Source organism: Leptonychotes weddellii, chromosome 5 (genome assembly GCF_054177405.1).
Source record: "Leptonychotes weddellii isolate Sample4059 chromosome 5, ASM5417740v2, whole genome shotgun sequence".
Lineage (NCBI taxonomy): Eukaryota > Metazoa > Chordata > Mammalia > Carnivora > Phocidae > Leptonychotes > Leptonychotes weddellii.
This window is the reverse complement of record NC_138373.1, coordinates 14,605,115-14,617,476: the sequence shown is the minus strand read 5'-3', so window position 1 is coordinate 14,617,476 and position 12,362 is coordinate 14,605,115. Positions and strand designations below refer to the sequence as shown.

The 12,362-nt window shown below is 55.7% G+C and overlaps 1 protein-coding gene across 1 annotated transcript; it reads right to left on the bottom strand.

Moving 5' to 3' along the window:
- Positions 1 to 511: 511 nt before the first annotated feature.
- Positions 512 to 9,517, bottom strand: TRIM72 (tripartite motif containing 72). Its single transcript, XM_006729858.3, has 7 exons — positions 9,222 to 9,517; positions 8,421 to 8,817; positions 5,203 to 5,298; positions 4,886 to 5,116; positions 4,397 to 4,419; positions 2,990 to 3,108; positions 512 to 1,855 (listed from the first exon to the last, which is right to left on the bottom strand). The coding sequence occupies exons 2-7, from the start codon at positions 8,808 to 8,810 to the stop codon at positions 1,281 to 1,283; spliced, it is 1,434 nt and encodes a 477-aa protein (XP_006729921.1). The 5' UTR covers positions 8,811 to 8,817; positions 9,222 to 9,517; the 3' UTR covers positions 512 to 1,280.
- Positions 9,518 to 12,362: the final 2,845 nt, after the last annotated feature.

The following is a 12,362-nucleotide window of genomic DNA, read 5'->3' as shown; positions in this document are numbered from 1 at the left end:
GATGCCCCCCAGCCAGATCTTGAGGCCTCTCTTACCCTACCCACACCTTCCTTTTGCTTTATCCCCCAAGAAAATTCCCATATTGGCACCTGTTTCCAGGAGTTCCCAGGCCCTTTCACACATCAGCAGCAGCATCCCGACACAGAGAACAAATGGCCCCACACCATCATCTTCTCTCAAGATAGGAGGGGCAATCCCACCTGCCTGAGTCCCCAAAGGCCTTTCCCTCTAAGGAAGAAGAACTCTCACTCTTGGCCTCAGTGGTTAATTCCAGAGCCCAAGAAATGGGCCATTGAGCTAAAACCAAAGAAGGTGTGAACCAGTGAGTAAGCAGCGAGGGGCCAATCCAGGAGAAGAGGGGGTGGGTGGGGTGGGGGGAGCCTTCTATTCTCCACAAGCAGCAGGGCCCAGGCTGGGATTGGTATCAGGCTCTTTCTCTTGGTTGGCAACTTGAGAGATTTCTTCAGTGTCCAAGACACTCAGTAAACATACTCCAGAGGCAAAAGGGAAATAGTTTGGGGGTCAGTTTATTCACTTAGCGTGGGCTCTGGCAGTTTTTCAATGACTGTTGAATCGCCAGAGGAATACAGTTTGTGTTTTCTACTCCTGAGAGCTGATAGCTATCTGATAACTGATTCTGTGTAATGGAGAGTTTACTGAACAGACCAGTGTCTAAGTCCGGGGTTCTCCAGGTGATCCCACTTATAACCTGCAGGAACAGCATAGCCCCGGGGAACTTGTTAGAAAAGCAAAATTTTGTCCTGCCCCCAGACCTAGTGAACCAGAAACTCAGCACTCTGCTTTAACAAGTCACTGTTACATGCTTTGAAAAAGTGGTTTTGATGCACGCCCAAGTTGGAGAACCATGAAGGGAAAGACCTTTCTGTATGGTGGGTCTGGACCCCTTGCCCCAAGGCCACCAAGAAGGAGGGGAACGTGAGGCTGAAGGAGCTCCTTGCTCTACAGAGTTCTTCAGATCCCCCCCACCCCAGACACCTGACCCTTTTCACTCCTTCCCTCAACTTCAATTTCTTCCTGGAAATTTTGGGCTTCCTGGTTCCCAAACTGGGATTTCCTTACTGACCTAACTTTAGATCTCCCTTCCCCGCAGCCACTCCAACCCCTAAAACTTCCAACTTCTCAAAACTCTTAGAGTGTCCCGTCCCCAACCCCCACCCCCACCCCACCGTGGCCCTGCCTTCAGTCCTGACAACCCCTGCGTGCCCCGTCTCCTTCCAGGCCTGCAGGACCCTGCCCCCCTCCCCAACCCAGTGGGCGGCTCAGGCCTCCTCGCCATCAGCCCCTACGAGCAGCAGCGGCTGCGCGTTTTTGCCCTTGTCGTGCCAGCACACGTCGAAGAAGGGGTACACGGGCCCGGGCAGGCGCTCGTGGAAGGCAAAGAGCAGCTCGAGGGCGTCGGCGTCGCTGGCATCATAAAAGGAGAGGACTCCGTCGCCGAAGCTTAGGTAGATCCCAATGCGCCACGGCCGCCTCTCAGGGGTGCGCAGTGAGCGCGGCTCCTTGGCTTCGACGTGCGCCTCCAGGATCTTGCCGTCTCGCAGCCCGATCAGCCAGAGGCCTTGCGAGGGCACGGCGTGCAGGCGGCCGCGGCGGCTGGCCTGGGCCGCGATCACGCCGAGGGCCCAGCGCGGCTTATCGCCCACCTCCACCTCCCAGTAGTGCTCGCCGTCGGACAGCAGCTGGTGCGTCACCACCGCCACAGCCTTGTCGAACTGGCACGGGTCCTCTCCGGCCGGCGGCGCCTTCTGCTCCGAGCACTCCACGCGGCGGCCGGAGGGAGACAGCACCAGGCTCGGGTGGGCCGTGCTCGGGTCAAAGGTCAGGTCCTTCATAACTGCCAAGGGCAGAGCGGTCAGGCCCCTGCGTGTCTGCCTCCCGCAAGCTTCTCCCAACCAACTTAGGGGCCAGCCGGTCTGCTCTAATCCCCCCAACATCTTTGGGAGGTGAGTCCCTCTCTGCTTCCTGGCTTGGGCCAAAGACTGGACCTGTCTGAGCTTCAGTCTGCTCGGCTGGAAAACGAGGCCATAACTGCCTCTTTCCAAGGTAGGGAGGATCCCGTGGATACAAGGCATGTAAGTCAGTAGCTGAGGCCCAGGTCCCAAAGCAGGAGACAGTCAAGAAGCTGGGTCCTAGGGCGCCTGGGTGGCTCAGTTGGTTAAGCGACTGCCTTCGGCTCAGGTCATGATCCCGGAGTCCTGGGATCGAGTCCCACATCGGGCTCCCGGCTCAGCGGGGAGCCTGCTTCTCCCTCTGACCCTATCCCCTCTCATGCTGTTTCTCTCTCTCTCTCTCTCTCTCTCTCTCTCAAATAAATAAAAAATAAATAAAAAGATTTAAAAAAAAAGAAGCTGGGTCCTAGGCCGGCCCCCGCCTCACCCAGCTGTGTGATTTCAGTCAGTCTCAAGCCCGTCTCTGGGCCTTACTTAGTCTTGCCTTGGATAAAACAGAATCTCCCCCCACCCCTCCTCCTGCAAGGCGGTCAGGGCTATTCCAGCCATGTGTGCATGTCCTGGAGTTCTGTAACCTATGGCACCTATGTGACCTAGCTCTCAGGGACAGGAGGCAGAACCCTTAGGGGCCTCCCCAGCCACAGGCCACCAGAGTCAGTGTCTGGCCTAGGCCCATCCCCAGGGTGTCTGTTCTGCACACCCTCAGCCTCCAACTGGCAGCCATGATCATCTCCGCTGGCCAGAGGGGGCAGGAATTGACCCAGGATCACACAGGGCTTGCCAACGGCAAGCAGGGTCCTCCCCACGTCAGCCCCCCACCCATAAACCCCATGCCCCCAAAGGTCCTTCTCTGAGCACAGGTTACAAGGGTGCAAGGCAAACCCCAGAGGTAAAGGGGCAATGGGCACCTTCTTCGATGACCTCCCAGCTGAGACTGAGAGGCCTCTCTTGCGTAGCCAGGACCTCCCCTCAACCACACAGTTACAAACACAAACCCGGAGACAGCCCCTCCCCAGTACCTGGCATCAGAGCCCGGAACATCTTCCTCCACACCTGGAATTTGAAGTCATCTGAGATGACAGGCAGCTGGATGTCCAGACGGGCAGGCGGTGGTGATTCTGCCAGGATCTTCTGTAGCCTGGGGGCGGGGAGGTGGGGGCAGCTGTGTGTGGAGGGACTTCCTGGAGGAGGCATGGAGCAGGGGCAGGGCCCGAGGCGTTACCCCAAAGAGAGGAGGACAGGGGCTGTGGTGGAGTTCCAGGATCTCTCCTGCATCACACCTGGGCTTTTATTACAACTCCGTCAGAGTTTCTGTTTGGAAGGATGAAAAAGTTCTGGAGGGAGGGGCGCCTGGGTGGCTCAGTTGGTTAAGCGACTGCCTTCGGCTCAGGTCATGATCCTGGAGTCCCGGGATCGAGTCCCGCATCGGGCTCCCTGCTCGGTGGGGAGTCTGCTTCTCCCTCTGACCCTCCCCCCTCTCATGTGCTCTCTCTCTCTCTCAAATAAATAAATAAAATCTTTAAAAAAAAAAAGTTCTGGTGGGAGATGGTGCTGGATGGTGGTGGCACAACACGAATGTACTTAAGGTCACTGAACTTAAAACGTGTACGTCAAAAAATGGTTAAAATGGCAAAGTTTACATCATGTATATTTTACCACAATTTTTTTGTTTATTTACTTACTTAAGTGATCTCTACACCCAACGTGGGGCTCAAACTCACGACCCCGAGATCAGGAGTCGCAGGTTCCACCGACTGAGTCAGCCAGGCACCCCCTTTTTTTTAAGATTTTTATTTATTTTTTAGAGAGCGAGCGAGAGAGAAACAGCATGAGAGGGGAGAGGGTCAGAGGGAGAAGCAGGCTCCCCGCTGAGCCGGGAGCCCGATGCGGGGCTCGATCCCAGGACCCTGGGATCATGACCCGAGCCGAAGGCAGATGCTTAACCATCTGAGCCACCCAGGCGCCCAATTTTTTTTTTTTTTTTAAGAAGAACCTTCTGTTGGGATAAGGGCCAAGCTCCTCAGCCTTCCAGTTTGCCCTCACCTACCACAGCGGCTTCATCTTCTCTCCCTCTTACCAGTCTTGGCCCGCCTCTTCCCCCAGCTCTTCACCTCCCCACTCCTGGCATTCCTCCAGCGCCCCCTCTGCGAAGCCTGCCGCCGGCACCCCCTTCCCGCCACTGCAGCACTGAGCCCCTACGGATGCCTGTGTCCCCGCCCAGGTCCGTCCCCAGCACCAGACTGGGAGGTCCCTGAGGAGAAAGACCAGGTCAGGGTCAGGGTCATTTCTGTGCTCAACACAAATGCAGGAAGATGGCGGTGGACAGAATGGGGTGTACAGGCTTGCTGTGATTAGACGGTGAGCCAGCCAGTGTCCCTGAAGACTAGGGCAAGTTGGGAAAAGGGGCAGGGCCAAGTTGATCTCACCTGCTGGTCACCAGGCAATATTTCTGGAAAGAGAGATAAAGAGATGGAGGTGAGACAGGCAGGGGAGACGCTGGGGACTTCTGAGGATGGATGGACCACCGGGAATGCTAAGTGTGGGGTCAGGAAGAAACAGGAAAGCCAAAAGAAACCCAGAATTTAAAGCCAACCCTAGCCCTTTACCTCTGTGTGAGCTATAAAAACGTACTCCCTTTCCTCAAGAGACCAATTCCACTGGGTAGAAGATTATCTAAATAAACATACAAACCTACAATGTCTATGATATGAATGGTGCCCACTTAAATCCAGTGTCTTTGTGTAGTGTCCAACCTAAACAACCATAACAGCAGTCCTGCCCCCTTCCCCCGATATGTGACCTGGCCTTGTCCTGTCCCTTTCTGGACCTCAAAGTCCATGTCTGACAATGGGATGAGGTCTCTAGGCCCCGAACCCTGGCTGAGAAGCAGAGAGGGAAGGACATCCAGTGCTCACCATGAGGAACTCAGTCTGGGGCTTGTCGGCCACCTCCTCCAGGACCTTCTCCATCTGCCGTAGCTGCTCCAGGTAAGAGTTCAGGCTTCCCAGCTCCCGCCGCAAGGCGACCCCTGCCTCACCCCGCACTCGCTCAGCCTCACGGTCCAAGGAGCCCTCCAGTGCCGCCAGGAACACCCGCATCTTGCCCAGCTGCTCCCCGACAGCCCCCCGGAACTGACGCACCGTCTCCTGGGGGAGCAAACAGGCAAAAGCAGTGGGCTGGGAGCCCCAGGCCCATGCCCAGTCCCCCAGCCCTGCTGTGCTGAGCCCCTCACCTCCACCTCCATCAGCTGATGTTCCAGCACAGCCACACTCTTCTCCTTGCGCATGCACGCCTCCTGCAGCTGCAGCTTCTGCTGCGGCAGTTGCGTCTGAGGGGGTGAGGCATAAAGAAGTGAAGGGGCTGCCCCCGCCCCCCACGTGCCGCCCTAAACCTGCGCTCTCTGGCTCAGCCTCAGTGCCGGCTCCTCCTCCAGTCAGGTGGGCATCTCACCATTCCCCGAACTCGTGTGCAGATTTCTAGGCCCTCGCCGGCCCGGTCCTGATGTCAAGAACGCCTTACCCTCCCACTGCCTAGTTAGGGAAATCCTCCCTGGCCTCCCTCCCCTGAGTCCACACCCTGGGCCTTTAGCACCCCTAGCACAGGTCTTTGTGAGGGTGACAAACAGAGGGGCACAGCGCTGACACAGCCCGCCTCTCGGGGTGAGTGTAGGATGTATGAAGAAGTTCAACCTCCTCCTCTCTCTGGGCTTTACCCCATCCTTAAAAGCAGAATAATAACAAAATACCCCAATCAGCCTTCCTGCCCCCCGCCAAGGCCTGTGGGGGCAGGCAATTTAATAAAAATGTCTGCTGTGGGGCGCCTGGGTGGCTCAGTTGGTTAAGCGACTGCCTTCGGCTCAGGTCATGATCCTGGAGTCCCGGGATCGAGCCCTGAGTTGGGCTCCCTGCTCAGCAGGGAGTCTGCTTCTCCCTCTGACCCTCACCCCTCTTATGCTTTCTCTCTCATTCTCTCTCTCAAATAAATAAATAAAATCTTTTAAAAAAAAAATGTCTGCTGTGTTGGGGCACCTGGCTGGTTCAGTGGGTACAGCATGTGACTCTAGATCTCCTGGTGGGGGGAAAGCTTACTTTAAAAAAATATATTATCTGCTGCGTCTACCAAACAGATTTGTGGGCGGGATCCTCCCCTAGGCCTGCCAGTTTGTGAGTCCTGAAAGGCAGGTGTAGGGAAACTCCTAAGAGCCCCTGCCAAAGTCACTTTTTGCCTGGAAAGTGTATGGCCCTGGAATCAGACGGTCCCAGTCCCTCCTCCATGGCTTCCAACCTCAGTTTCCTCTTTTGCAGAATGGGAACAGTCTTCCTCACTTCACCCGGGGTTGTGACAGATCTGTGGCCTCCTCCCCACTCCGCGGAAGGGAAGCTGAGAGACCTTCTAGGCTCTGGCTGCGGATGAGTCCCCGTCTTAGCGGAAGCCCCAGGATTAGCCCATGGCCCCCGTGGCCAGCCTCAGGTCATGCTCCGGCCTGCTCCAAGACAGGGCAGACCTGGTGGCTCTTAGCATGGAGTCGTCAGAGGTTCAGTGGCGACAGGGCTAAGCCATGAGGAAGAAGCGTGACGCCACCCTGGATGCGCGGGGAATACTTGACCGCGGATGAGCTCAAGAAGTTCAAACTGAAGCTGGGGGCGGAGCCGCTGCGCCGAGGCTTCCAGAACATCCCGCGGGGCCTCTCCGGCAGCTAGACGCTCCACAAGCTGGTTGACCTCTGCGGTGAGCACTTCGGCTGCGAGCCCAAGGCAGTCAGGCTGCACGACATTGGCATGCAGGAGGAGGCAGCTCGGTTTCAAGGGGTCGCATCAGTCCCCCGCTCCCGGCAGATCCCATTCGACCACTCTTGAATCCTGGTACATGGTCTCTGGACACAGCCCCTCTTCGTCGCCAAGGACCCAGGCATCCAGCCGCGCGCCCCAGCCTTCCTGTCTCCCTCCTCCGTCAGACCCTTCTTGGGTCCCTTCTTCAGAATTCCTGCCAGTCCCTCTCTGTGGCTTGGGGCTGGGCTGATGCGGATCCTGGCAGAATGTATCCCGCCCCATCTGTCCCCTCCAGGCTCCTGGGTCCCCTGGTGCTCTGTTGCATGTCGGGGACTCTATTCCCTCTTGGCAGGTCTCTCTCTTCGGCCCAGATTGGGAGTTCTGGGGTTACCAGCAAAGGTGAGCCTGGGTTGGGAAGACTCCCGGGAAGAAGCTCCTGCGCTGGTCTAGAAGACCACCAGTCGGCACTGGGCAGAACTGGGCAAGGCAGGAGGGGGAGGGACGGTGAGGCTGGGTCCCTGGGGGAGTCTGGGGGCCTCGAATACCCGCCTGAGGACGGTGGTCTACTCTCTTTAGAAGTCTGGGGGCCAAGCAGAAGTGCAGTGGAAACGCTGATGTTTGTGGGCAAAGATAACCCGCAGAAGCTCACCCCGCTCATCATTCGCAAGAAGACGATGGCAGCTTCCCTGCCGGGGCTAAGGACCGCTCCCTGACTCCAGAACCCGCCTCGTCCCCCTCCCGCACCTGTCGTTTATTCTTCCACAGCCCAGCAAATGCTTCATGGCAGACCTTCCTGGGCCTGTGTAGACACATACTCTCCTGTCACTACATGCGTGTGATTTGCCACACGTCTGACACGGACGAGCCAGTGTGTGTAGGTGTGTGTGCGCGCGTCTCTATTTGCTAATGTCTTGGTATCTTTTCTGGGCACCCGTGGGAATCGCAAACCTTGGGGTGCGCACAACTGTGTGTGGGCTCAGTACACAAGCGTTCAAGACTTCCAGCTCCATCGAGAAAAACAGCCCGGATTTAGGTCTCGGTGCCAACCCGGGCCTGCGCACAGAGGTGGGTTTCCCAGGCCTGCCTTGCCCTCGCCGCCGGATGTAGTGACCCTCGGGCCCGCACAAGTTCTGCAGCTCGGGGGAGAACGTGGGCCTCCGCGAAGCAGGCCCGCGGCCCCAGCCAACACCGTCCCCCGGCCAACACCGCCCCCCGGCTAACACCGCCCCCCGGCCGGCCGCCCCCCAAGCCCCGCCCCCAATCCCCGCCCCGCTAGTCCTATCTGCCCCGCCTACGCCCGCGGAAGGGGCGGTGCTCGCGGGCCGCAGACACGTGTTCTCCTCCCTGCTCAGCCAAGTCCGCCGTGTGGCGGCTGCCCCTGCATCTCTGGGCGCGCTCCAGCCGCTAAGCCCGGGAAATCTAGGTTCCGGGCCGCAGCCGTTCCCCAGGGCCCGCCCCTGAGTGCCTCTTCCAGGCTCCCTTCTCCGCCTGCAGCTCGTCAGCCCCCATTCCCTAGCGGCCTCGCTCCGCCCCGCGTCCCCCGCCACTCCAGGCGCCCCCGGCCCCGAAGCTCAGAATCCAGGTCAATGCGGCGACCTCCAGATCGGCCAGACCCCGCTCCAGCCAACAACCCCGTCCCACCCCGGCCCCCCCGCCGCCGAAGGCCGCCCGATCCCCGCACCTTGAGGCGCGCATGAGCTTCGGCGGCGGGCAGCAAGCGGTGGCCGCGGTGCGAACCGAGCGAGGCGCACACGCCGCACACGAGCGCTCGGTCCTGCTCGCAGTAGATGCTGAGCGGGTCGAGGTGCTCCTGGCAGTGGCCCTGCGGCACCTGCGCCAGCCCCTCCACCAGGCGCGCCAGCTGCAGGTTGGTGCTGAGCGCCTGCGGCCGCGTGAGTGCCTGGCAGCTCGGGCAGGGCACCGTGCCGTCCGCCGCCGGCTCCCCAGCCACGCGGCTCAGGCAGGCGCGGCAGAAGCTGTGGCCGCACTCGGCCGTCACGGGCGCGTCGAACAGCTGCAGGCAGAGCGGGCAGGACAGCTCCTGGTGCAGGAGGCCCGGCGCAGCCGACATGACGGACCTGGGGAGAGGAGGGCTCAGTCAGGGAGGCTCAGCGGAGCCGCGAACCAGGCCCGGCCCCAGACCCAGACAGGGAGGATCCCCAGCCTATAAAGACCTCACGTCTCCTACAGAAAAGGACTCTGGTTCTGGCCAACGGGGAAGGGGGACTCGGTTTTGAGCCCCAAAGCAGTCTCAGTTGCATTTCTCAGCCCCAGCCCCCAAAACAGCCCCTAACAGGGACCTTGTCTCAATCCCAGGTCCTAAACAGGAGTCCAGGTTGCAGTCCTTCCCCTGTCTTAGGCCCAGGCCTCAGCCCCTGCCCCAAATTCCGCAGAGCCCCCACCCCCTACCTTCCTACCTCTCCGGGATCCCCAGGCCTCCCCTCCCCCATATCTCCAGGCCCACAAGACCCACAGGACTCACAGGTCTGGATGGAGATCTTGGGCGAAAAGAGACTCCCAGGAGGCCCACTCAAGGTCAGGCCTAACCTTAGGTGGGTGTCAGAGCTGTGTCTGGAGACAGACAAAGGGCAAGCAGCAAGCTCAGAGCAAGGACAGGGGACCCACAGGCACAGCTGGGAGCCGACACCACGGGTGAGGGCACACAGTGAATCGCAGACAGACCCTCCCAGACTGAGTCTTGGCCCCAGGACTATATTTAGTTGTCCTGCCCACCCCCTTCCATCACTTCTGGAAACCGTTCTAAAAGTGAGGACTGAGTTGTCAGCGGGCAAGCATCACATGTCAAGGCCACCTGTCCTGGTCCATCCACTGGCCCCTCCCTGGCTCAGCCTGGAGCCAGAAATTACAAAAGCAGGGAGATGGGGCCCCTCATACCACAGAAAAGACAGAAACACGTTTGGGAGGAGTCTCTCCTTTCTCCCCCACCCCACCCCCGCCCCATTCCACACTCTCCAGCCTCCCCTGTCCCTGACTGTGGCCCTCCCCAGTTTGTCACCCACTTATTCCCCAAGTTTATGGCTCTCCAAGATCACAGTGACCGTATTAGCTCCATCTGCAGGAGGACAGGACCTCAGACTACCCTGAAAGGTTTTCTTCCTCCAGAGTCGAGGGGAAGGTCTTTTCCCTGCTGGTCTCTCCAGTGCCCAGCACAGGCCCTGGGGCAAAGTGGGCCTCCCTAAGTGCTTGGAAAATGACTGAGAGAGGGACAGTTGAATAAATGAAGGAACTGAATCCACAGCCTGCAGCCCAGAAGTTGATTCTGCCCTGAGAGCATTGGGCTTTTACATGCTTAGCCTTCAAAACTCAGTTTAAATTGCATTCAGAATGAAAACCAAAGTCCTCACTGTGGCCTACAAAGCCCTACTGAAGCTGACCTCATTCTCCTCTCACCCCTCCCCACCTGCTCACTCCAGCCTTGGCCTTTGGGCTTGCTGGCCCCTCGGCCTGGAACACTCTTTCAGACATGGTTTCCATCCTACTCTCAGTGCGGCTTTTCCTAATTCCCCGATTTTAAATCTCATATCTCCCTCCCACTGCTCTGTTTTTCCCTATAACATTTATTACCATCTGACAAGCAATATTTTACTTATTGGTTTTTTTGACCGATTCCTCCTACCAGAATATAAATTTTGTACCCTGCTTGTCTCCAATTTAGAATAAAGCGTGTGCACACTGCAGATGCTCAGTAAATATCAGTGAATGAATAAACACACAAATTCACTGGATCCTTCTCTTTTGGCCTCTCAGCCACACTTTCTCTCAGCCTTTCCCTGGATTTGTCCGGTCTTAATCTGAGTTTCTGCTTACGTTTCAGTTTTATCTCACCCTTTGGACTCTCTTTTTGCCTCTCTCTTGGGTTTTTAATGTTCATTTTTATTAATTTTATCCCAAATGTGCACATGAGGTGTTCTAGATCAGAGACAGACTCATTAAATCTCTCCCAGGAAATAGCAAATGTCTGGCTCCCTGTGTCCTAGGATGATGGGATGAGAGCCAAGTTAACTGGCCCATGACGGTAGCCAGACACCCTAGAGAGGAGCAACAAGGAAGAATTCCTTTCCCTGATTATCAAGGAGGAGAAAGCAACTGCCCCTCTCCCCTGCTTAAAGATCTTCTTACTCCAACTCCTCGGCAAGTAAATAAATCTCCCCAGGAGCCAGATAGCTCCTTACACATCTCAGCTCAAGTCTTTGGTTTTATTGTTTTTATTTTTTTTTTAATTTCACAAATATATTTTATTTAACCAAGTGTAGCCAAAATATTATCATTTGACATGTAACCAATATGAAAATTATTAATGTGGGGCATCTGACTGGCTCAGTCGGTAGACCATGCAACTCTTGATCTCGGGGTCATGAATTCAAGCCCCATGTTGGGCGTAGAGCTTACTTAAATTATTAACAAAATATTTTACATTCTTCCTTTCATACTAAGTCTTTGAAAGCAGGTGTGTATATTACACTGAGGGCACATCTCATTTCAGACACCTCATTTCAAGTGCTCAAGAGCCACGTGTTTATAGTAGCTATCAAATGGGACAGCACAGCTCTATAATCTCCATGATCTTATAACAGATTACCATTAAAGATTGTCATATTAAGCCTTGTTGATTAAATATAGATTTGCTCTCATGTGCTTGATCAAAATCCTAGGAAAATGCAGAATTTGGGGGGGGTGGAAGAACTCCGTTATTTTAAGCAGAGTATTCTTGTATTTATATACAAAAGTTATATTTAGGAGCTGAACCTCCCATTCTTTTTTTTTTTTTTTTACTGGTACCTTCTCCAACCCTCCCTCCCAACCCATGCTTGCTTTTTGTTTTGGTTTGGTTTGGTTTTTTGTTGTTGTTGTTGTTAACATATAATGTATTGTTTCAGGGGTACAGGTCTGTGATTCATCAGTCTTACACAATTCACAGCACTCACCACAACACATACCCTCCCCATGTCCATCACCCAGCCACCCCATCCCTCCCACCCCCTCCCATTCCTTTTAATAATTTGTTAAATCCCAAAGCAGTATCTAGATAAACAATGACTTGCATCTCAAAAACGTAAGTAAACCCTAAATATTACAAATCTTTAGACTTGTCTCCAAGTTCTGTGGCTCATTTCTTCTAAAACACTTGAAGCTCTTCCATGTTGCCTGCTGGCCCACTTAGGAAGCTACCCCAGGCTTCCTGGCATCTTTGGGCTTAACCTAGGAACCTTGTACAGGCTATCATCATTTACGCCTCTCAGGAAGAGATAAGTTTTATTATTCTTTTGGATCAGAGCAATTGACTACACAAATAACTACAGTATTGAAAAGTCTCAGGAAGGGGTGCCTGGGTGGCTCAGTCGTTAAGCGTCTGCCTTCGGCTCAGGTCATGATCCCAGGGTCCTGGGATCAAGCCCCACATCGGGCTCCCTGCTCCGCGGGAAGCCTGCTTCTCCCTCCCACTCCCCCTGCTTGTGTTCCCTCTCTTGCTGTGTCTCTCTCTATCAAATAAATAAAATCTTTAAAAAAAAAAAAAAGAAAGAACGAAAGAAAGAAAAGTCTCAGGAAGCTACTAAGGCTTTTTACCAGAACCCTGAGAAACCCAGGGAAGTTTGATTTCCCC